Below are 26,421 nucleotides of genomic sequence, written 5' to 3'. Positions count from 1 at the left end.
AAATTTTATGACATGTATAAGAAAGATCTTCTGAATCTGTTAGAGATAAACTATGAAATTTAATTCTATTATATTTACATTTGACAGGATCCTTTTAAAATCCTGACCTCAGGATACATAGTCTGTCTTTTGTATCACTTACATTCGATACACGGGAGCTGAGGATTAAGTGCTATCTCCCCTGTGTGCTTGTAAGGAGCACCTAACAGCAAGATCACCTCTAACTCCAATAAAAAGATTAATTTTCTTGGAAGTCACAACGTACACCATTTTAAAGAAACAGGTGATACAGTCAGGCTGAAGATTTTCAAGCTTTCTTTCAGTCTATTATCTTACTAAGAATGATATAATAGATATATTATACATATATATGTTATATATGTATATATAATTCCAGGATTTCTTCCCATTCCAAAAGAAACCAACAGAGGCAAACTTTTCTATTAAAATTATTATTCATTATATATATTTATTTTAAAATAAAGTTAATAAAATACCAAACACACACACACACACACCACATCCATGGTTTTTAATTTAACAATAAAATGTTCACGGGAAACTATAGACCCTATTGAAAAGTTTGGCACTCTTTCCCTTGATTTTAGGAGCACTTATCTGTATGAATCATATGGCATGAGTATCTCTCATGTGTTATTTATTCCTTGACATATTCGAAAGTAAGTGATGCAAAGAAACCCACTATACTTTGGCATAACCTGACATATTAATCATTGACATACACACTTGCAGGAAGAAGCCTAATGAAACACACTTAAAATTTTTATTCATTGATTTACAAAGTGTACAATATTTACATTTAGGCATTAATCCCATACTAACATGGATGTTGGAGAAAGTCTAAAAATAAATATGTAGAACATAGGTTAATATACACATCATGGCTCTTTGCATTTTAAGCCATCACCAATGGTGAGGTTTAATGGGAAGTTTAAAGTGACAATAGTCACATGGGTAACTAGTCCTGGACCTTCTACAGGAATGGTCCCTCCTTGGCTTCTTGAGGCTGGGGGTGGTGAGCAAATCCATATTCTTTCAAGAGAATTAAAAAGATACTTTGAAAGGCATTATGGATGTGCGCAGCACATGTGTACTGTGGCTGGCACTACTCCCCAGGTGAGGACAGCCCGTACCTTTGAGAACCCAATCCCTGAAAACCAGCCAGGGAGGCTCTCATGTGGTCAGTCCCTTGTCTCTTGTTCAGATTGCATGCAGACTTGGCAAATGTCAGCAGAATGTGACCATGCATAAAAACGGTACTTGTAGACATGTACAACATCAAATTCTCATTGTCTTATAGCATCTTTAGATGCAAGGTCAACTATCTCCTCTCTTTACCAGAGGATAAATAAGGAAGCTATAACTTTATTCCCCAAAGAAAAAGTGACAAGGGGACACATGCAAATGTCATCCTGAGAAGCAGGATATGTTCTACATGATAAGATGGGGAAATTCCCATGAAGTCAGGCCTAGAGGTTTTCCTAGCTGAGAAATTCCGTCGTCCCCCCCCCCGTTTTTTTTTTTTTTATTTCAAACATGTCACATCCCACATAAACTAAATCTGAAGGAAAAGGCTTCATTTATCAAACTTCTTTGAGCCTTGGGATCTTCATTTGTACACATCAATACGTTCTGTTCTTACAGAATTGATGTACGGTTATATGGCCTAACTATGTAAAGTGCTTAGCAAAGTGCTGGGCACATAAGAGGTGCTTATTACAGGTCTTTCTCTCCTGCTCTCCCATCCACAGTTATAAGCAAGAAATTGATATAAGCCTGCCAAACTCTTCATTAAGGCTGTGTGATGAAACTTCAATGACTCACATCAGAGTTTCTGCTGTCGGTTCAGATTTGGTCCCTGAGCGGGGTTCTAATTTGAGCTAAAGTTCCCTGTGCAGGACAGATATATTTTAACATCATTGACCTCTTCAAGACATAGCTCTGCCAAGTTCCCTGTGGACACACCCCACAGCCCTGCAAAGACAGTCACACCAGTGATGGCCTCTACCTGAATCTTTCTTGGGCAACATTTCTGGGAAGAAAATGAGTCAAACCGTTGAGGCAAATGCACAACTCTTGTTCATAGCACAGTAACGTTTTCAGCATCAGTACGAGGATCACAGATATTGTCCCATGGTCAGGAATCCTACCATGGTCAGCATCCCTACCGCTGTTGAAAGCAAGCATTCTAACTGATATTTTGTTCAGAAAAACAAAAAGAAAGATTTTTTTTGAAATATAGTTTTCAGTTTATACCATACAAAAATAAATGTCATTTAAAGAATTTACATAGGAGAAGAAGATAAACACAATTTTTTAGGTTAAAAAAAATACATGAAAGACAGTGAAAGCCTTTTCTTCTCCTTCAAAAACAGTAGCAGAGAGAAACAAAATGTACTCCGCAGGCCACCATACTACTTACAATCCATCCTTTTCTCACCCTAGCACAAGCATGCTCTTATCTTACTGATCTACTGAGAAGTTAACCCAGAGCTTTCTCTTTAAAGTCACTGTGGCTGTGGACGGAGACAGCTCTGTGCCAGTAAATACTGTGGAAAGAGAAAGAATTTTGCTTAGCCATTTCGGAGCCTTCCAGATGAGCTAGGACTAACCCCCAGAAAGCTTCCTTTTATTCTGAAGTCCTCTCTCTGACTACATCAGCTATATCTGACTAGAATGCAACACCTGGAGAAAACAATCCTGCTGGTCCAGCTGGAATCCTGGCACTCAGGAAGCATAATCAGCAACTGAGTCCAGGCCAATCTGCCCAGTTATAAGAAGGGATAACGTCATCTTGTGGATGCTAATTTCACCAAGTTGAAGGAACTCTGTCTCTTTTCACTCCTACAAATACAACAAACTTTCATAATTGCCTTTTAAAAAAATCTCCTACAAAGAGAAGAAGGAACACATTTCCCAATGTTAAGATAAGGAGACTGGGGAAATTAAATTGAGCAAAGTTCTTTCAACTCTTTCGGGGACTCCATCAGAATCTCAAAGAAACTATTCCATTTATTTTGGATTTAAAGTTTTAAACTTCTAAAGCTATAGGTGCAGGTGTGATTGCAATTAAGCCAATGGTTCTTTACTCTTTTCCTGAAAAGAACGAATACGTCCTGCATCCATAGCTTATTCCTCAGAGGGTCCAGGGCCTCCTGCAGTTCACGCATGGATTCTGAAGCAAAAACTCCAGACATTAGTAAATGCAGAACTCTTTCTTGGAGTGAAATCACAGGTTTGTGGTATAGAAATCAGGGTCTGTATCTATTGGGGGGACAGGCTGACTATGATGGGGTTGTGGCTAGGCTGGAAATGACAGCATGGAAGCAATGCTTGTTCTTCATGGTTAATGGCAATTAATGGGTGGCTGCGATGATGTCTGGGGTTTCTGTGATTGTGTTGTGTCACTACTGCCAAGCCAATGACTTCATGCATGACTATGGGCCATGGGGAAACCCACAGAGCTCATGTACATTTGGTAGAGAGGGAGGGTTGTTATAAGGTGAGTCCCAGCCACACCCACAAGCAGGACACGATCACTGACACACAGTGTGGGTGCCCATTCGTCTGGTTTATAGGTGATGTGGTGGCAAATGTGGCATCAGTTTCATTTCGAGGGAGCGGTAGATTGCAGATATTTCCTTCACAGCAGGAGGTGCAGATCTGAAAGGAAGAAAGAAAACAAAGGGTGAGGAGGCGGGACACTGGAAGGAACACTCTCCCTCTTAGCAAATGAGAACAGTTTGCTCTAGAAAAGAAATGCTGTCTGACGTTCATGAAGACAAGAGTAATATCCCATCTGGAAGCAACATGCTTAAAATGGAAAGGTCCAGCCCAAATTTCACGGCACCTCACCTGTGGCTAGGTTTCACAGTCCTCTGAGAGACCAGTGATTCTACCTCTGATAGGAATCGTGAAACTTGTTTCTTTCCTCATAGAGGCTCTTCCTAATAGCAGGAAGTCACTGTTGAGAGGGTAAAACTTGCCCTTTGAGATTTTCACAGTGAGGGTGACATGGCAATGCCTTGGGTCTTGTGACCCTGAATGCTCACCTTCATTAGGATTAGGACAATGGCTATGGTTAACTCCATTCTCCTACATGGGAAACATTTGAACAGTTTTCATTTATTCTTTGAAAGGGCTTTGCTTTCTACTGCTTCACTCTTGAACCGTGTAACAGAAGTGAACCTAGTGGTTTATTGACAGACGTTATTTTGGGCCATGGCTAAACACTGTATTGACCAGCAGCCTCAAAAACAGCTGGGGCTTGTTAGAAATGCAGAATCTCACACCTTACCCAGCACTTGGGGAACTAGAATCTGAATTTTAACAAGATCTCCAATGAATAAGATTCATAAGGTGGTTATTATCCAATCCAGTTACTAGTTAGGACAGATTTAAACCTTTAGCCACAATCAACATGCGTCCCAAAATAGCATAACACTGAGATGAGACCCAAGGGGTCAAAAGTGAGTTTGACTTCCACTCTCTCATTCTCTCTCTCTCCTACTAGCTGTACTGACACAAGCAATTGAGACAGCTATGGATTTTCAGTGCTTCTCTTGTTTTTTTGTTTTTTTGTTTTTTTTTGTTTTGTTTTTGTTTTTTTTTTTTTAAATCACACTAATGCTTGAGAGCCGAGACCGGCTGCTGGAAGGGTTAGCTAACAACCTTGATTTGGCCTTTCTTCAAAGTAGTAACAAGTAGGCAGATGACATTTTAAATTTTAATTCTTAGTGAACTTGAGAAGTCGCTTAAAATTTGTTTCTGCAGCTTAAAAATTGAAGCGGCCCCGGGTGACAGTGCTATTCCAGGGTATTGAGAGAGGGAGTTTCACCCAACCCTAGGACAAGTGGGCAGATGTCACATAAAGGCCAAAGTGTGACAAGACCATCCAGTCAGTGCTGACCCACTGCTGGAAGAGCAGGACTCCAGAGATACACAATGCTGGCGTCTCTATATTCTCCTTCCTAGATGTCACCAAAGCTTATTTTACATAGGATGCTCTGTGTACAGGCACCAGCTAAAGTTTAAGGTGGACAAATCCACAAGACAATGGCTTTTGTATCACCTATTGTGTGACTCAGGTGTCAGTGGAGAACTTCCCTAAACTGGGCCCCCAATAATGACGTGTACCCTCTCTCTGCAGAAAGTTATCAGAATATACTGCTGCCTGCTTCCTTGAGTGGATGACCTGGAGTGTCTGCCATGCTCTACCAAGATGTGTAGGAGTGGTCCCTGACTCTCTCCATTCAGGGCTCTTCTGAGTGAAGAGAGGTTTATGATAATCCCCAGCATCCTCTTTGCACATGCTTAGACACTCCACCCATGCGTCCTTTGCTCTGCTATACACTGGTATTCTTCTAGAGCAAACAGGAAACCAGCCACATTCCCAAGGCCATGTAAAGGCAGTGGGGCAGCCTAAGTGATCTGCACATGAACACTGAAGAATCCCGTAAGGACAGGGAGAGCTAATGTTTTCCCAGACCTTGTAGCCTTCATGCTCCGAGTCTCGGCAGCCTGTGGATAAGCACTCCTCCAGCGGGACACAGCGTTTGGTGACAGAGATGCTGTTCCCTGTGACTTCCATCGTGTGCTGAGTGTAGCAGTATCTGGTGTCTGTCAAGAGAAAATAACCCTTAAATGAGATGGGTAATGCAAGCCTGGTCTGACTGAAAAGAACACAGCAGGCTGTTTTCCTGGATGCCCCTGAAATTAATTTTACACGAATGTCCTAAGTACAAACACCAGACAATGTTGACAGGGACCAAATCATCAAAAGGCTCAGACACCAATAAAGACGTTTCCTAACCCAGGACCCCAATAATGAGATCAGCTTTCACTTTTCAGAAAGTTATCAAAATAACTTGTTTCCTGCTCTCAGACGAATGCCCCCTAGAGTCTGCCATGCTCTACCAAGGTGATTCCCAGGAAGGTCCATAGCAGAACAATGGCTTTCTGCAGAACACTGGTCTCTCTGCCCATCATAATCCCCCAAACCAGGACACAATGGCATAACTGCTATTGCACACACTTTGCCATTGATCTTATTTTTATCTTTAGGGGGTGAGTACTTCAGAGGATGGCTGTCTCCGGTCGTGAGGGCCATAGGGATTATTTCCAAACAGATTTGGAAGAGTGAGAAAAGAAAAGTTGCGAGTGGGTAACAACAGGCTTTCAGACGATGGAAGATTATAGCCGGTATGCGTGTGTGCTGTTATTCTCATATAATAGCAGAGGAATTAGAAATAGATACATTTTGTTTGGTAAAGATGGTTCTCCACAGAAGAACAAACTTGACCACGATAATAGCCAGATCTAGAATGTTCAGAGACTGACCAATCCGGTGGGGGGCACCTCCTTTCTCCTACTCTGATTCCCACGCCTCTCTGGTAGATGATGGCCACTATGGAAGTCTATAATCCTTCTTTATCTTGAGGAGAAAGCTTATGGTTTCTTCCAGAATTCCAGAGAGAATTTAAGAAGTAAGTAAAATGGCATTGCCCATGTAATTATTTACGGCCTGCAGGCAGCACACAGCAAAGCGCCACCTCCCTATCCCAAGAGGATGAATAATTCTTGGGGAGTGTCACTGAGCTGTTTTTCATCCATATCTTGGCTCTAACTCTGCAGGCTTTATACATTTGGGGTACTTAGTTGCTAATATGGAATTATGATCTTCTATGTTATTATTTATGAAGCCATAAAAATGCCCCCATCAGATGCTGTCATGATTTTGGCATCTTTTAGCCAAAGAGCCAATGTTCAAAGAAGAAAGCTTAAGATATTACATCCCAAGAATGAGCTAATACAGACCCCATTGAAACATCTGGATAAAAAAATGCAGACTTGGGGTGGGGGGGTTAAATGTCTTCCTAGACATGTTTACCATACAGGAATGCAGAATCACCTCTGAGTCTGACCAAGAGCACCTCCTTTCCCAGGGTGACACTGTTGTGTTTATTCCCTCTCTGGGGTGCTGTTCCCACAATGCACCCTGCCTGGAATTCTGTTTCCTGGAGTCCTACTGAGGCAGTCTCCAATCTGCTCAGGGTCCTGTGAAGTTCTTTGGGATTAGGCTAAGTGAGGTCATCTGGGGGTGAACACCTGGCAACCCACCACCCCCATTCTGTGCCCGTCATCCCTAAGCTCTAGCCTCTAATTTAAGGTGGAGGTGATTGGCTATTGGATGAGGGGGAGGAAGGTTTCTCATCTGCCTCGGTTTGACAGGCTTTAATAAACAAAGACCAGAGGCCAAAGAGCTTACTTTGGCCTCAGACGAAGGACATTTATGGCTGTGATGGGTACACCTTTCCCACTCCCACTCCCACTTCAAATGCTGTAAAAAGCAATAAAAGCAAGACTGTTCTTATCTCCTGTTTCTGCATCGCTCAGGCAATTTGAGCTGCTGCCAGAGGCTGAGGAGCTCGGAATGCAAATGTGCACAGTTGACATCACACCCAGATGGAATAAGTAAATCATTATAGACTTCAGGCTGGGGAAACTAGGTTTGTCCCTCAAGTAATGAATGATCTTGTCTGAAATGGGCCTTAAGAAAACAACTGGTGAACTGGATACAACTACGTTTTCTTCATATTTTTCTCTTTAATTTACTAGTGGGGAGTTTATTCCTCCAGACTTGAGTGGTTGCAGCAACAGGTTGAAATATCTTTTCTTTTCTTTCAGGAAAATGTGCAAAACCCTATCATCTGATAAGTTAATTTTTGCTATTCTGTGGTGAGAGGAGATGACTGAAAATCCTGGGAAAGAATTTTCTCTTAAACACCATCATGTGTAACCGATAAAACAAAGGCATGTTGAGAACCGCTGTCACCTCTCACAGTATAGAACCTTACTTAACTCTATACATCAGTTCCTCGGGGCATCTGCTCCACTTCCTAACTTGCAAAGGCCCTAGGTGAATCAGGAGTGAAATGTTTATGCAGAAAAAGGGTCTGCAGTTGAATATGGTTTTGCAATGCTCAAATAAAGCGGAAGTGGTTTCACTGGTGCACACATTAGGAGCGCCTTCCATATGAACCGGGATCTGTGATCTCCAAGGGTGTGTGCTGCCGAGAGCAGATGGAATTTCCCAAGCAGAACCAGGTGAACCTCGTGTGGCTTATCACTGAGCTGGAGCCCTGATCAAAACTGGGTTTTAGCCACAGAGCACGGCTCTCCATGCATTCTGAGTAATCCTGGGGTTGGTAATGAGGTTATATGAGAATCAAGCCTGCTGATAACTTCACACTAAAAGGATTTCAAAGGCTTTTATCTAGAAGATAAAAGATGGATTTGAATTTCTACCAGGTTAGTTTCAGCCTCTAAAATCTCATATTCTGTGACTGCATGGTATTCCCAGAGGTTGAGAAGCCAAACTCTTTAACTCACGGTAAAGTCAGAAATAGGAAAGACAACTTAATCAATAGCTAGAAAGCAAAAAGTATAATTTTCACCTCTCTCTCTCTCTCTCCTTAGCAAAGTTCAGAAATTTAAAACCAGTTCACATCTAAAATGAGCTTTCACGAGCCTACCATTATGGTTCCCAACAAAAGAAACGGCTTCAGCAAACTATACATGAGATTACTTCAATTAGGGGGATATCATCTGAAAGGTAAATGAATAAAGTGATTAATAATAATAATAATCAAAATAAGAAACTACCTATGCCTGTGTCAGAGGAGAGTACTTCCCCACTGCCTGTTATTCTCTGTGGCTATGCTAGTGTGGGTTTTACATAAAGATGTATAATGTTTAAAGCACTGCTAGGAAACATGCAAGAAAGTGAATGGGAAGGAAAGCACTGTAACAGCCACATTACACATTATACTGGGAATCAAGGAGCTAGTGTAGTGGCCCATCCTTCCCCCTTAGCTTCTCAGCACTCAGTATCTGCCTGCTGACTCCAGAGTCTGTGTGGCTGCTCAGGCAGCCACCACTCCCCTGAGGCTGGGGGTTCAGGGTCTCTGCATTCCTACTCGGCTGCTTGATCACCTCTATGGGATTTTCCACCTAGACTCCAGAGATGCGTCTTCTCTGTTTTCTCTCCCAATGCTTGTTTTAACCAGACTATCGGCATTCTCCACAGCTGTCCTTAAACCACTTTTCTCCCAAGTGACCTCGTCAAAATCTCAGATTCTACATCTTCAGTCTTCCTTCATCTATCTCCCAGAAACTGCCAATGCCAGATCACCCTTCACATGTCTGCAATGAACCCCCCCCCCCCAGTTATCGCCACGTGTCAAACCCAGGAAGGCACCACCTGGAATGTGACACCTCTATGCTTCCAGAAAATGTGAACCAGAAATGCTCCAAATCTGAATCTCTAAACTCTCTGAAATGTCTCCATGATACATTTCCTATTGCAAGACTTCGTCACTTCCTGGTTTGGGTCTGAATAACATTCAAGAAAGTTGACAGGCGTGTACAGTTTGAATTCACTTTTGAGTAATGAATATTTATGTGCACTTAAAGAGCTTGGGGACACTGGCTTTATTGTTGCTATGAATGTACAGATGAAGTTCCATAATCTACCCACATGCCTAAATACTCCAGCCATTACTAAAAAAAATCTCATTAAAACTTGGCAGAAATGTTGTACGACAAGGCCTCCCTTACACATTGAATGTCAGGCAACGTGGAACTGTTTCAATTGTCAAAAGAGTGGGAAATGCTGGATGTGTGGATGTTTCTAGACAAGAAAGCCAAGAACAGGAGTTGAAGAGGGCAGAGAACTGACAGATGGCAAATGTCTGGGACAGTGTCTCTCAACCTTCCTAATGCTGTGACCCTCTTAACACAGTTCCTCATGCTGTGCTGGCCTTGTAATTTTACTACTATTATCAATCATATGGTATATATCTGTGTTTTCTGGCGGTCTTCAGCAATACCCGTGAAAGGGTCCATTGACCCCCAAAGAGGTTGCAACCAGCAGCTTGAGAACCGCTGGTCTGGGCTATCCTTGCTGGCACAGCTGTTAAGCTCTCTGGATCCCTGAGGCCCAGTTCTCTCCCCTGCCCTCCAATCCTTTTTATCTTCTTCAGACTGAGCATTTTCTACAGTTCTGCTTTCAAATCACTGCATCTTTCCTTGGTTGCCTCAACTCTGTTGGGATAGCCGCTGAACATTTGTATTTCAAGTACAGTCATTTTTTTTTTTTTCATATTCAGAAATTTTCATTTGGCTCCTCTCATATTTTCCATATATTTGCTACTTTTAGTGTAATTATGATTACTGAAGCATTTTTTTTTTATTGGCACCGATTTAAACTTTTCTTTAGGCAGTTCTCCATCTCTCCCTCAGTGTGGTATTCATTTTATAAGCATTGGGGTTTGTAGTGTCCCTCAAAGGCCTGTGTGCTACAGACTTGATCACCAGCTTCTGGCATTACTAGGAAGTAGTAGAGGCTTTCAGAAGTGAATGAGGTCACTTCTGACCTCATTATGAGGGAGTTAGGCCTTCAAGGATGTCTATCTCTCCAACTGTCCCCACCCACAGCCACCACTGTCAGGTGAACAGCTTGCTCTACCACAGCTCATTATGTGCTGCATAGCTGAAGGCCTAAACTCAACTATCATTCACGTCTTCACAATTGTGAGCCACAATAAAGTTTCTTCCTTGAACAGTTTGTTATGTCAGGCATGCGCTATGCTTTCCATTCAGTTTGAGAGCTCTCTGGTACGGTGAATGGTTTTTTTAACTGGAATCTGGACCTTTTCATATGATGCTCTAGCATTCTATATCATATAAAATCTCCTGGCTTGAGAATGCTAGGGCTGTCTGATAGTCCTCCACACCCAGATTTTACAGATGCTGTTCAGAGTATGAGGTGGGGCTTATTGTCGATGGGTGGTAGGAGGCAAAGTTCGGACTCCCCACCGACATGGTTTTTTACAGCACATGGGGTGGAGACTGTTGGTGGACTCAGGGATCTAATATCCAGCACCCTGCAATCTGCTAGTAATATCAGGAGACCTCATAACTACCCAGAGGGAATGAGGTCCACATTCTTTGTCCTTCTCCATAACCATCCTAACAGGTAGAGCAGAACAGCAGAGTACAGCCAGCCATGAACTAAAGGATGGTCTCTCTGTTCCCTTTTGCTGGTGGAGGTGGAGTTACAACTTTGTCTGTGATGGTTGCTGAGAGTAATGGCTTTCTTTATATTAATGTTTCCTGCCCTTCTAGCTGACCTTCCCAGGCGGTTGCCTGGAGAAAGGAAGCTTTTGTTAGGGTTTATTGCACTGGTGTTAGTCAGCTTATTCTTAGTTCCAAGTTGAGAAAGAATACTTGGAAGACACCATAGTGCTACTGTTTTGTTTTGGTTTTTTTTTTTTTTTTTTTTTTTTTTTTTTTTTTTGGTCTTGAAGGTCATAGCTGGCTTGCACTGGTCTTCATCTTTCAGAGTTTCTCTTTCTTTTTGGATGGTACACAATGGTCAGGATTTTACTGGCACTGAGTAAGGGACACAGACGAGAGCATCAGTGGCATCTCCCTAGCAGTGAAAGCCTTTAGCATCTCTGGCATCAGGCTAGATAGTTCTGCTTAGGATAATGGTTTGTGCACTGCAGGATGTTCAGCCATCCATATGACCTCTTCAGACTGGATGCCCCCAAACATCTCCTGTGGTAGGAGGAATACTGGTTCTGATCTACTGTTTTAGATTATGAAGAAGAATGTCCATGCTTGTTGGTGCCTATATTCCTATAATATGTAACATAGCCTTACACAACATACAGGTCCTTAATTTATTATGATCAATGTAGCTCTGGGAAGGACACATCTTCCATGTTCTTCTGCTCAAAGCTTAATCAAATTAAAACACTTTAATTTATATCTGTGATACTTATGACATCTCTACCAGGTCTGGACTGTGAATGAGCTCATCTAATTTATTTATCATCTTGGGCTGAAGAGATGGCTCAGTGGTTAAGACCACTGACTGCTCTTTCAGAGGCCCTGAGTTCAATTCTCAGCAACCACATGGTGGCTCACAACCATCTGTAATGCGATCTGATGCCCTCTTCTGCGGTGTCTGAAGAGAGCAACAGTGTACCTGTATATGTCAAATACATACATACATACATACATACATACATAAGATTTATTTAGCAGCTCAGTGAGAACTATATTTTTTGTATAGTGTAGCCACTTGGAAAAATTATTTGCTAAGATCTATAAAGAGTATATTCTATCAGTGTAAGTCATCCACTAACTCACACATGCTCTCATTCTCTCTCTCTCTCTCTCCTCTCTCTCTCCCTCCCCCCCCCCTCTCTCTCTCACACACACACACACACACACAATGGTAAAAGGAAATGGAAATTCTAGCATACTATTTGTACAGCTGAAAACTGGGGACTATAAAAATGCCCACTGGCATCAAAATAGATAAATCAGGGCCTCTATTCACATAACAGGAAGAACAAATGAAAGAGATTTAGTAAGGCAAGTATCTCATATAACACTGAACAAAAGGAATCAGAAGAAGAACTGAGAAGCCGATATAAGACAATGATGTCTATCTATATTGTTAGAAATCAGGATGGTGGCATTTTAGTTTGTTAGGACTGCTATAAAATCTACCAAAGAAACAGACTTCCACCAAGGTTTTTCTTAAGTTTTGGAGTCTACAATTCTGGAGTCCAGCTTTCTTCTCAGGCTGCTTTCCTTGGCTCATTGATGGCTTCTTCTCACCACGTATTTGCATCATCTTTCCGCAATTCTGTCTAGGTTCCAATTTCCTCTCACAAGGACACCAGTCATAGGGGATCAGCATTCAGCCAATGATGTCACCTAATCTTAATCTCTGCTTTAAATACTCTGTCTCAAAATAGTCACATTCTTAGGGCTGAGGGGTGAGACTTTCAATATAGGGGTGAGGGGATGTGCTTCATTCAATAACAGTGCCCCTTGTCTGTGGGGAAAGGGCAGAAATAGGCACAAGGGAGGCTTCTGAGCTTCCGGAAATGGTTACTTCTTAAAGTGGTTCTACCTCCACCGTGTGTTCCGTTTGTGAGAGAGGTGACACTGCTTTCCTGAGAGCCTATCCTGTCATAATTCCAAGCTCGGTAACAGAAAGGCACTCATGATGAAAGGAAAGCAACTCATGAAAGGATGTCTGCAGATGCAGCTGCCAGGGAGCCCCATTCCTTACTGCTCATCCTAACAGGACCATAGAGCATCTGATGTCCAGCCATTGGGTTTTCTTCTTGGCTCTTGGACTCCTACCAAAGGATCTCCAGAGACCACTTGCCACTATGGGTTTTTGTCCCTGAGACAGCAATTAACAGTTAACAGGTACTCATCAACCCCACGGAGTGGTCACTCGTCTCCTTTCTCTTATACCTCTTGGGCAAACTGCCAGACAATCGCATCCCTGTCATTTTCAAAAGCAACAACCACACTTTTTTTTATTGGTATCTTTTATTTCTTGAGAGAGTTTTCCTAGAACTCCCCATGAAGCCCTCATTCCCTTCCTCTGCCTCTCAAGTTCTGCAGTCACAGGCATACTCCAGCAACCTTGGCTCTATGATCTACACTTCCTAATGATAGGTGACACATCCACAGTGAGAGGTGACACATCCACAGTGATGAGGAAGTTCTCCCTTCAAACGCTGACATTCAGAAGGCATGCGCTCATTTCAAGGTAGGGGCCAAAGTGCAGCCTGGGAAGGTATGTCCACAGCAGTGAGGACTAGTGAGACTCCTGCAGCAGACTGGTTAAAACAAAGGCAAGATGGCAAAAGCATGAAATGGACGCTGCCCACCTGAGCTGGATACCCTTCTCACTGCTGTAACAAAATACTCAGTCTAGGAGACTTTGAGGACTTCATTTTGGCTCATGGCTGGATGGAAGTTCCTCAACCCTGTAGGGACAGCAAGGATGAGTTTGTGGCACTGGGAGTGTGTAGGTAAGACTGCTCACTTCTCAGTGAACAAGGGTGCAAGGACCCAGCCAGAACCGGGGTCCACTCTAGCCTGCAAAGCCCAGCAGCAGCAGCTATTTCCTCGGAGTGAGACTCACCTCCTAAAGGTTCCAGAACTTACAAAAACAGTACCAAAGCTGGGAGCAACTGGTTAAACAACCAAGTGCCTGGGGAACATTTCACTCTCAAACTATAAAACCGAAGTAATAGAAAATATCTAGACAAAACCATTGGGAATTGGAGTAGGCTTCATGTCCTCAGTATACTACTACAACTAATACTACTACTAAATATAAAAAATAATAATTTTATTTAAGATGAGAGAATTTTTGGTTTAAAATATCTGGATGAAATATCTAGTATTATTATCTATATGATATCTAATTATAATATTAAATATTACATACATTATATAAAATATGCATAAATAAATAATGAAAGAAAATTTCGAGACTTTTACTTGCTGAGACAGCCATCCTTGTATCATCTTACCAATACAAAGAATAAAATGAAAAAAAAAAAAAATAGAGCAGAGCTAAAGCTACTCAAATGTGGTGAAAGCCCAGAAAAGCTTCCAGAATACATAGGATTTGATGAGCAAGGTACCAGAGAAGAGAAAAAGCCCACTTGGTTGGGCCTGACATGCTGTTCCTGGGCTCTTCTTGGGGCATTTGCTAATGCAGGAACACACAGATGCAGAGGCTGGGAAGCCAAGCAGAACATGCAGCCCAGGGGCGGAGAAGTAGGGGAGAGTCTTAGTCCATCTCAGCAGGGTTGCATGCACAAACCCAGTTCAGAGTTAGTTGGGTTAACTGGGAGGAAAAAGAAGCTGATAGGCTCAGAATGGAAGTCAAGGTTGCCAGTTATTCACACTTAATGTTTAAAAAATACTATGGACTTCCTGCTTCTATTGTTTCTGTCAATAGTAAGTTTGGGCAGCATTGTGTAGCAACTGTTTGTGTGAACAGATGGTGAGAGGACAGGAACTTTAAAAACTCAGAGCATTCGGCAGTATTTGGTAAAGACAACGCTTATGTTCTCGTGCCTGGCAGCCACTATTCCTGAACAGACCTGCCTGTCAGGAATACACATGTGCATGTACCAAAAGACACAGAGACGAGCACTTATGCTCTTCAAAACCAGACAGAGCCCAAATGCTCACAATAGCAGAACAGATGAATTTTTTAGTGTATTCACACAATGATCTACTAAATACCTGTGAGGAAGACTAACACTGCAGCTCACAGAACACTGTAATTTCATACACAATATTGTTTGAAAGCAAGACTATGTCCCGTAGAGCTGCATTTACACAGAACACAATGACTGTGGTAACATTGTTCCTGCCTTTATGGGGTGGGATGTAATGACTGAGAGACCTATAGGGTTTTATAACTTCACATACATGGTATACATTCAGAACCTTAACTAGATAAGGATAATCAGGTGTCCACTTATGACTTTTCTTATGTCTGTCTTTTGACATTCTTTAAAAGGGGGCCAATTTAAGACCTCCATTTAGTACTGCAATATAATGAGAAGAGGGAGCAACTAAAAATTGTCTCATTTTTTAGTAGCCCGAGGTGCTGGAATGAACTCTCCAAAAAGGTAAAGATCTGTAGGACACACACTGAGTCAGATCTTGATTTCCTATTCTGAGAAATTTCAAAGCTTTGAGTTAATATGGAACTTGAGATATCTTGATGCAAAGTGTAGAAGCCTTGGGCAGGGATCTAAATCCTAAATGTAAACTTGCCTAAAAGAAAGAAAAAAGTATATATCACTCTTATTTTAAATAAATCAGAAAAGTAATCCAGGGATTGGCCTGTCAGAGAAGAAGCCTTCCTAGAAGGGCTTCTCCTCAGCTGAACTAGAGATCTCATTTCTATTTCCTGCTTATACCGATGTCCCCACCAGATGAGCATCCAGAAAGAGCCACCAGTGGACATCTTCAGTGAGTCATTTTTCACAAGAAAATGGTGAGCAGCCGAGAAGCTAGGCGCAGAGGATGCTTGTTTGCTATCTTTGTGTTTTCTTTTGCTTTTCTATCAGAAAGACTTCAAAGGGAGATTTTTGTCTTAGGGGGAGGCAATGCCACTTCCTCATGAAGGGACAAATATTCTCAGGTTAGGTCTTTTGAGCTGACATTTAAACCCCAGACTCTTGATGAAGATTTATATAGATCCTCTATCAACACAGAGACATCACGGGCAAAGTAACATGTATCTAACCACGTGACTCTCAGCTCCTATTTTGCATCTTCTGTTCCTTTGGTTGGCCTCTCTCTTATGATACCATCTCAATATCCTTTCTGTTTACAAAATCAAGAAAAAAGTGACCAGGTTTGGAAAAAGTATGATGGAATTGCAGCAAAACCTGCAGCAAGTAGAATCAATGACGGAGTGCATCTTAGACTCTCCTTTTGGGAACAGAGAGTACCATGCATCTGTAAGGCTCAGAGATGTGATCGAGGAGGAAACCCTTAGTTTCTCTCGCTCGACCGCAGTGGCTGAGTGTGCAGCTAGCCGACTTGTCATTATTCTAGGGAAGATTCTAGCCAGGGCCAGCCTTCTTTGAAGCACACAGGATGCCCTGTGGGTCACAGCCAAGTGTGTCAACTCCATCCATTTTAGATGGATGTCATGGCATGCTAGATCTCAAAGCCCACACACTTCATAGAGTTCTGCTTTTGAAAACTTGAGATTCATTCGTCCCCTAAGTAATTTGGTGCGAGGCCTCATTCTATACAGACAAGTTTAAAAAGGATCATATGGAATCAGTTCGTTCACTCTCAACAAGTAATTTTCACACCCTGTGATGACTAAAACCTAGTTTAGCATGTAACAAGATAGACACATAATGGCCCAGAGATGCCACCGGAGGCCATGGTGTCTTTTCCTGGAAGCTTCCCGGCAGCGGCAGCATCTACAGCTGCTTTAGGTTAAGGTAAGCAGACAACGAAAACACAGAAAGGCTGAGTAAAAAGTCTGCATTTTAATTTAATAACATGATTATAATCACTATTGATAAAAGTCCACATAACCCTGACTCATCAACAGAAGACTCCTGTACTTTGACCTCGTCGCCTCGGGTCCGGCTTTGATTCCCACCCCTCACCTGAGGCTCAAAAGTACTCAAAATAGCCCAGGTCCAGAATCTGGGCTTCTGTGAAATAGTCTTTGATACAGACAAACTTCCTTCTACCCTCAAGTCCGGTCTCTCTGCATCTGCTGGGCACATGAAGAGAACGGTGTCATCTGTGCCCTGAGCGCCTGCTGCAAGAGTTACCTTCTTAAATTCTCTAAACCCATTCATTCCTCATTGGAGAGTGGCTGTGGTCTCTGCCGCTTGAGGAGCCGCTGCCCCTCGGCCCCCAGTCTCTTCTTCCCTTCAGCTCCCACTGCACTTAAGGCTTGGCTCATCTGGCTCTTAACTTTCACCCTCTGTTCCTAACACCCGATCCGGTCAGATCTTATCTCCCAGGGTAAACTGTCTGCTCCTAGAAAGAAGAAACTAGATTCCTATCTCCCGCTGCATAATTGTCCCAGGGGCCTGGCCTGGCTGCTTTGTGTCATGGACTCAGAGTGCGACTGTATTTGTCCCTATAAAGTTAAGAACAGAAAGATAAAAGCAGAGCGGAAAGGAGGGAAAGGGTAACTTTTGTACAGACCTTGTGTAAAGACCTCTCAGTTACTTTCAGTGAGCTGTACCGTGAAAGGGGCAGATTCCGATCTAAAAGGGAAGCACCCGGATAGGGCTTTCTCTCTTCCTGGAGAGGCATTCCAGCAGAGTGCTTCTGGTCACCTGTGTTTTGTCCTCTGTGACAGGGAGGGATTTGTCTGCCAAAGACTGAATACCAGCTAACATTCCTCCCTATAAGCTCTGCTGAGGGATCTGAAGGCTAAGGGCTCTGTCAACTCTCAGAGGTCACATGCTGCTACTGGCTGAATAGGTCCTCCAACATTCTTATGCTGTAACTAATTCATCCGGAGGATGGCATTAAGGGTGGAACCTTTAAGAGGCAGTTAAGTCAGAAAGCTAAAGTCCTCGTGGGCAGGCATGGGACACCTATAAAGGCCTTAGTAAGGAGTATTCGGTCCTTGCCTCCTAGCCTCCCATTGTGAATACATAACAGTGCTCTCCTCCGGAGGTCACAATATGAAGGGGACATGTTGGAAGCATGGTAGCAGACGGCTCTCCAGACACTGAATGGCCTGGAGCCTTGCTGTTGGGCTTTACGGCCTTCAGAACAGTGGGAAATGAATTTCTCTTGTTTTCAGATCTCCGAGATTCAGACAGCATGTTCTAGCAAGTGGCAACAAGGTCAGAAGCCTGCTGGCCAGATCTGTTCCAGAAGGAGCTAGCCCCAAAACAGATCTTTCTAGATTTATCCAGAGTCAGTGTTGACAACTGCCAAATTTTGCTGCATATTGGAGCCACTCAGGGAGGTTTTTTTTTTTTGTTTTTTTGTTTTTGTTTTTTTAAAGTCACTGTCCTCAAATCCACCCCATGCTAGTAAAAAAGTGACATCTGGGAGGGTCTCTGGTAACCAGTGTGTCCAAGCATTTATTAGCTGGTTGCAATGTGTGGATTTGTGGCTTTTGAGAGGCAGCTGTGCAGCAGGCCCTTTAGCAAACGATCCAAATGTTAATCCTATAGTGCTAATGTCAGGACATGAAACACTGACTCGTTTTGGATGAAGGCAATGCCCCCAGAAAGAAACAAGACAGGACATGGTTTACCGAGGTGGCTGGGTTTACCTTGTGATTAAGGTAAACATGGTTTACCTTGTGATTAAGCTAGGCTCTCCCCTCCTCATCTATTTCTTTCTCCTGGTAATCTTTTAAGGCCCCCTGACATCACTACCTAAATGAAATCCAGAAGACTCTTGAAATGGGATGTTTCCCTCCTAGGAGGTAAAGTTCTCACGCTTGACTGTTCATCTGATGCAGGGCCCGAACCTCTGACGCTGGCTCAATTCGTGTAGAGATGTGGTACTTGGCATCTGCTCCCGTGGTGCCCATTGGAAGGGTAAGTTCTCAGGCTCATTTCAGACCTGATGGGTCTGTTCTGTAGGTGAGTGAGGGAGCTGTTCTGGGATAAGCCACAGTGGTGGTGCTGCACTTTGAGAGGCACTGGAGCATGCCGGGCACAGAGGTTCAACAAGTTCTCTGTGTACTTCTGGAAAGCCGCAGGAGCATCTGAGGTTCAAGGGTGTTAGCCTGAGGAGCTGCTCTGTCTCTTATTTAGTGCTGTCTTAGCTCTCCCAATTTCTAGTCTAACATGACAAGCAGGGGGGACATTCTTTGGGCTGGGTTATAAGAACTCTTGCATTATGTTGAAAAATACTGTATTGAGTGTGTTCATCCTTTTAACACATCTGAATAAAATCAACAGTGAAAAGCACTCACTCTTCATACTATGGCCTGCCCCATATTCCTCACCCCGCCCACTCAACCAGTCTACTTCCCTCCAAACTAAAAACAGCCAATTAACCATGACCTCACACACAGCCAGAAACGCTGTTTTCACTTGCTAGATGGAGAGATGTGAATAGGATATGTCTTCTTTTTCAAATGAGCCTTTTTGGTCAAAATTTCAAGCTTCAATTGCAGTCCATCTCGACCTTGAAAGAGAGCTTCAGCAGTTTAAAAGGCTCAAGGTTTTTATTTATGCAGCGATGGCATTTAGAATGCCAGCTTTCACACAGTCTCAAAATGCAAGTCTGTGGCGAGATGGGCAATAAATGAAATCTTTACATGAGCATCGATTCATCCTTCACATGAAAGAAGTGACTATGGATGAAGGCTTCAAAGAGTGGCAAACAGGCTGCCCATTCTCTACTGTTCCACACTTGGCTCGCCCCAGGGCAGAGAAGTCTCAGTTACCTCCTGTGGAAATCCAGAGATGCTTCATGAGAGAGGGGGCAATCATGGGTCCCTTTATGTCTGAAAGCCTTTGAGGATGAGTTATACATATGCTTAAAAGATCTGCCAATAGACTTAGACAAGAGGAGCCCTTGTGATTATGAGCATGTACCAGGTCTTCAGGGCTGCGGACTCTCGAGCAGCTCTGGGGACCCAACCACTTTCTGAGACTTTACCTCGAGGACAGTAGATGTCAGGAGCCCATCGGTTGCATTCATAATTGTCCGCTGCTTTCTCACAGGTGAAACACTTAAACCCACCAGGATACGGAGTGGCTACAGAAACCAAGAGGAAAAAAAATTCGATTTTTAGACTGAGTGAAGAGTCCTATAAAGTTAAGTATATTCATTTAAAGAGGAGTTTTCACGAATTTTTAACAGTGAAGTGATCTGATGACTCACTTTACAATGGACAGTTTATTCCTGAGGCATGAATACTTGTATTCACACACAAAAAAATTGCATACAACTATCCAAATGGTTGTATTTGAACAAGTTGCCCACTCCTGATTAGACAATATGAAATTTAAGTTGCTTCCAAATCTGAAATTCTTGAGCACCAACATACTCCCCAAATTCCACACCTGATGTCATGTGACCAGTTATAGAATTGAAAAGGCTCCATTCAATTCCTCCAGGGACTGTATACAATTCTTCCAGGATATTTACAAGGTATATCCCAAGATATTTCACTACATACATTCAGGTATTCCCAAAATCCAAAAGCAAACACCTGAAGTACCATGAACTTCGGATACAGGCTATTTACCATATAAACGATCCCAAGTTGTAGCAACTCAACTATATATCAGTAGGTGAGTGGGTTAAACAAACTGTGGTACAACCATACTATGGAGTAACAGGTACCAATAAAAAGGAACAAACTGTTAATATTTTCAACAGCTGTAATACATTTTCTTGGAATTACTCTTAGTGGAAAAAAGCCAATCAGAAAGGTTTCATTGTGTATGGTTATATTTATATTATTACTTTATTATTTTTACATCTTTATATTTCTGTATGAATACATATTGTGTATATATGTATGAATGTATGTATGTTGTGGCCTCCCTTCCCCCCAGCCTGGAACCTGCCTGCTCAAGGGTGGAGCTACCGGCTCATTCGTCCTGCCACGCCCACTGCTGGAACCTGCCTCTGCTGCCTGGAGTCACACACGTGTTCGTCCTGCTACTGGACCCTGAGTTACTTGGTGGGAAATTGGGTTCCCTCCCCCTTCCTTTATAAACTGAGTGTCTGGAAATATTAAATTGAGTCTTGATCAGAGTCTTGTCTTGACTCCATTGTTTCTTCCGCCCCGTCTAGATTCCTCTCTTTGCAGGGAACTGCCATTCTCAGTGAACCGTTCGTGTTGTGGACCGCAGGCGGGCCGCAACAGTATGTATTGTGTGTATGTGTGCCCATGTACCATAGCATGCATATGGAGACAGAGGACAACCTCTGTGCAGGAATTGGTTCTCTCCTTTCACCAAAGTGGCTTCCTGGGAACCAGAACCACGTGATGAAGCGTGATGGCAGAACCACCTTGCCCACCCACAGATCATATGGGTCCATTTATGAAGAACTTCTGAAATGACAGAATTTGGAGTGGGCTGCATGCAGGTGAGTGGTTGCCGGGCGTGACTCTGCTAGGTGCAGGCAGTGTTTGGAGAAGAACTATGGATCCCACAATTCCAGCAATGCTCTCTGATCTTTCCCATCCCCTCTCCATGCCTGGCTTGTGCTTCCTGCCTTCAGAAGACATTGCCATCCAGGTACCACTTCTTCTTGGTCCTGTTCGTAAGCACAGGTGAGGGTGTCCCAGGAGAACCACGTTCTGGATGTGCTTATTCCACCAGAATGTTCTGTCAGCTCAAGGCAAGGGGTCAACAATCAATGTCAGGCCTTGGGGCAGGGGATGGGCAGGCCTTCTGGTTTCTCATTCCCTGGCCCATGAGCTCTCAGGTAAGCTGCATCTTACCTGGAATTCTTTGCTTGCCTTGAGATTTAGATCTCTGACTTTCACAAACAGATCCTGAGCATTTTAAAAATGTATAGCAGCACTACCTGGCCTAGTTGGAAGCTGCAGACACTTATCCAGTTCATCTGCAGGAGCCAACAGCTCTGCCTTACAGATGGCTGAGCCCGAGGATCCCACCGGTAGAAATAATCATCTCAGGGCAAATTGCATGGCCGCATGGAACCAATTAAGTGTGTTATCAAAAATAAATGCAGGAAGAGGCAGCAGCTTAAGGCCAGAATTATGGTCCAGATAAAACTTTGATTTGTCACCTTGCCTATTTGCATACATGCCTGCAATATTTCACAGAATAGACTGTGGTGATAGTACCTGGATATGGTCAGAAGCACTAACAAGGACAAGTTAACTGGCCCTTTCCATGGGCCCTTTTGAGAGTCTCGTGTTTCTCCCATCAGACAGTAACCCACATTTACAAATAGGTTAAAAGTAAGGGTGTAGATCATCTCTTAAAGTGATGGGACAGACTAGAGATGCTTTAGTCTCAGGAGGGAACTGCTCCCCAGGAAAACGCTCCATCACATCACTTCAAGAAGGAGAAGAAAATATTTGTGTGGAGCATACACAGGTAATTAGTATAGCTCCCCCTTCTAGCACCTAGCCAAGTCTGTCATATTTTAACTGTTGTTGGTGAACACAAGCTGGAAGAATTAAGGGGAATAAAAAAAGCAAAGTCTCAAATCCCAAAGCCGTTCAATGTCTTATGGACATTTAATAGGCTTGTATTCTACAAATATCATTGTGAGAAAACTTACACAACCATTCTAGGAAATTATATTGATTTGATACATTAAAAATAGTCTCGCTATTAACTTTAGATTATTTAGCACATAAATCAAATATAAAATATTTGACAAAAAAAAACCCCATCATTTTTCAAACAATGATCACATACACCGAGGTTTGTGACTGTAAGCTAGCTGTACCATTTCAGTCCATATGATTAATTCACTAGGATATTCCAATTTTATCAGTCTGCCACTGTAGCCAAAACAATTTTTTGGCTGGCTTGCTGGTTTAGTTATTCCTGGAAACTTTCCCATCAAAGTGATAAATTGAAAACTTTGAATAATGACCACCCAACTGCTCCAAGAATAAAGTTATCGAGAACCAAGCACAAATAACTTGCTGTGTTCCCAAACTTGGGCTATTTAATCAGCTTCTCAAAATGATCTTTTATGAGACTGATGACATAGTGAACACTGTAACTTCTTACATACCTAAACCCTCACTCTGAAATTAACCCAAAGACATTGGAACTTGAGAAGTATGAGCCAGAACACTATGCAGCTAAAGACAGCTTTCCTTCAAACCATTCCTATCTAAACAAGCTTATCAGTATATGTCCCTGGTGACTGGACAAACCCTCTCCACTGTGGTCAGTCATTTTTTAAATTATTATTTCTTTCATTTATTTTCAAAGTTTCATGTGTATGAGGCTTTTGTCTGCTGCCATGGCTGTGTGCACTCTGTAAAAGCCTAGGATCTGTGGAGGCCAGCAGAGGGTGTCAGATCTCCTGCAACTGGAGTCACAGATGGTTCTGATGAGTTACAGATGCTTCTGTGGGTGCTGGGACCTGAACCTGGGTCCTATGGGAGAATAGCCTGTGTCCTGAACCACTGAGCTATCTCTGTAGGCCCTTGTTGGTCTGATTTTAAAACCTACAAATCCATATCTGTTTCCATCCTCAAGCACTGTAGCTTAGTATCCATTTGTGAGAATTTTTGTTGACATCTTGCCTGGAGAACAATGGATAGCACTGATTCCTGGCAAATCGTTGCAAACCTATTTGACTTGAAGTGACTGTAGCACAATACCAAATAAATGATTAAGTTCTTCCCTGTGGAAATATTTAACTTGAAATAAGGTCAATGGATGAACAACTCTCGCCAGTATCTTGTTAATTGATACTTCATCTGATAAAGAGTTTGTTTTTCTTTTAAGAGACAGTGAAAGAGGTTCCTAAGATGTGCTATTTTCTTCTTTATTACTTCAAAGCCTTATGGAGCGAGCGGACTTCAGATCCTGGTGGCCCCAGCTGTGAATGAATCTAATTTGGCTCTTGATCACAGAGCTAATAAGCTTAGTAGCCTGCATTTCAGGGCATAAGGCCTTGGTCCCTCAAGAGAAGCAGATTGTAAAGAAGAAGAAAAAAGATGAAAAAGAAACAGTGGAGTGCCCAGTTACTTCCTGTAAGATAATCTGTCCATTAACTCTCCTGGTCAGCCATAGTTCAAGCTTCCATAATTCATCTGTAAGGCTTCGGGAAAGATTTACCCTTTGTTTCCGTCTCCTGGAACTTTTGCCTGGACAAAGACCTTCAGTTAGTGGAAATGTGGTGAAAACAGATGCTTCCCAATGTATGCTTATGTGCAGTGTGTCTGCTCTTGCCAACTCAGTTCCCACTGTTTTTAGAAAATAGATACAAATATAAAAATTCTAAAACTCTAATATTATCTTTTGTCTTGGTCCACTAAGCAACAAAATGTTGCTGATATTCTTTTACATGAACGTATTTCTAATAGAATGTGCTTCCTCATACCTATCTAGAAGAACTCTTTCTCTGTAGGATTTAATGAAGTGTAGGACTGTGCATAAATATCCTTGGTTCCCTGTGTGGGTCATAAGCAAGCCCCTGCAAGGGCATAGCTCTTTAATTCACAAGATTAAGAAGGGCTCAGAACACACATGCGAAAGGAAATTGGATTGTTTTCCAGGAGTGTTTTCTATTCTACAGAAAGAAACGAAGGCCAAGAGCAGGGCACAGTCATTTTATTAAATTTTCTTGTGTGATTTCTGACATCTGAATAAATAGTCCCATTTCTCTCAATATTAACTTTTGCTTGGGGAATTGTAATTAGATTTGGGTGATTTAACCAGAGAAGAGAAAGAGAAAGCAGAACTTCTCCCATGATGATGATAATGATGAAGAAGAGGAGGAAGAGAAGGAGGAGGAGGCAGAGGCCGAAGTACATACTAATTATTGAACAGGATGTTCTGGAAGATAAACCTGAAATCCATAAGTTTATTTCTTATAATACTTGGAAACTTCCAAGATTTGGAAACCAGAGAGCACAGTAGATTAATGAGGAGAGGCTGATTTCCTCAGGCCCAGTTATCATCAGGGATGCTGTCTGGACCTCAGAACAATGAGTTTGTTTGGCACAGGAAACATACGTGTGTGTGTGTGTGTGTGTGTGTGTGTGTGTTCTCAAGCTTCTTGTCCCCCCTCTTCCCCCATGTTCTTCCGTGGACAGATGCTGTGCTTTGCCATATACATTAATAGAATCTGGCTCACTCACTGACCCAGAGAAAGCAGCTTGTACCTCCACCTACAAAGTGAGGCAATTGTATAAATAATTCAAAATCAAACTAATCCCGGGTTCCCCTCATGTATTTTTTATGGCCAATGTTCAACAGAAAGTTGCTTGACAGTAGAAAGAATACTCCATCTAAGCACAACCAAGGGCTCAAGGGCAGGGAACCATGGCTGTTTACAAAGCAGCCGTGAAAACAAACACCCGCAGCTCCCTTCCCAAGTAGTTTGGAGCACTGTGAAGTTAACTCTAATCCAGCGTGGGCAGAATAGCAAAGCTTTACAGCCCAACAAAGAGGCTCAGTGCCTGTGACCCGCGAGACCTGCCGGCGAGTGATCTGCTTACGGGCGAGTTAGAATCCACTTCTTCAACCCTTTTCAGGCTTCAAAATCATGTCAGAAAATCCCTTGCTTCTTACCTATTTAGTTAACATAAATCACATGAGTGAGATTTGCCAATTACCTTATTTATTTTATTTTATTTTATTCGGGAGAAGATGTTGCTATGCAGCCCATGCTGGCCTGGAACTCATTAAGTAGCTCAAGGGGCCCTCAAATTCTCCTGCTTCAGCCTCTTCAGTGCCAGGACTATTGCCATGTGCTACCACACCTAGCTTCCCTTGACTCCTAAAGAGCAGAAGTAACTCCTCGTGGCCTGTCAAAGTTCTTCTCTCAGAGTCAACACTGGTATCAACTTTTCAAATAAGAATGCACTCACCCCAGGCACTAACTGGCTACCCCACTGAGAAAAAAGTAGTATAGCTTGACCTGGTTTACATAAACCCATTCACTTCAATTTTCAATGTCTACCCTGTATATAGCCTTAGAAATGGCCTTGGATGGATGAGTTTGTGATCTGAGTCTCTCACTGATTCGAGCACTCTGGCACTCACTCCTGAAGGACTGAAACCAGGCTCTTTGTCTTACCATCTTTGGGGCAAAGAACAAAATGTAATCTAGTGAGCAGAGCAAGTATCAGTATCTTCTTTTCACATAAAATTTTAAAACAGAGACAAAAACTCCCGCAAAATTGAGCAACCAGATAAATTTCCCATGCAAGTAATCAGTAGGCAGACCCCACCAGTGAGGGCACAGGTGTAGTAGGCAGGAGCCACCAGTGAGGGCACAGGTGCAGTAGGCAGACCCCACCAGTGAGGGCACAGGTGCAGTAGGCAGGAGCCACCAGTGAGGGCA

The 26,421-nt window shown here is 42.7% G+C and overlaps 1 protein-coding gene across 2 annotated transcripts in view; it reads right to left on the bottom strand.

Moving 5' to 3' along the window:
- Positions 1 to 765: 765 nt before the first annotated feature.
- The window catches only part of Lypd6 (LY6/PLAUR domain containing 6), a 135,740-nt gene continuing 110,084 nt past the window's right edge, over positions 766 to 26,421 (bottom strand). For both annotated transcript variants that reach the window (XM_021156567.2, XM_029469022.1), the window contains 3 exons: positions 20,053 to 20,151; positions 5,510 to 5,640; positions 766 to 3,684 (listed from right to left, as the gene is read on the bottom strand). In XM_021156567.2, the coding sequence (XP_021012226.1) occupies positions 3,517 to 3,684; positions 5,510 to 5,640; positions 20,053 to 20,151 (398 nt within the window). In that variant the 3' untranslated portion in view covers positions 766 to 3,516. The remainder of the gene's footprint in view (positions 3,685 to 5,509; positions 5,641 to 20,052; positions 20,152 to 26,421) is intronic.

The sequence above is a fragment of the Mus caroli genome, chromosome 2 (genome assembly GCF_900094665.2).
Source record: "Mus caroli chromosome 2, CAROLI_EIJ_v1.1, whole genome shotgun sequence".
Lineage (NCBI taxonomy): Eukaryota > Metazoa > Chordata > Mammalia > Rodentia > Muridae > Mus > Mus caroli.
This window is presented reverse-complemented; position numbering and strand designations above follow the sequence as displayed.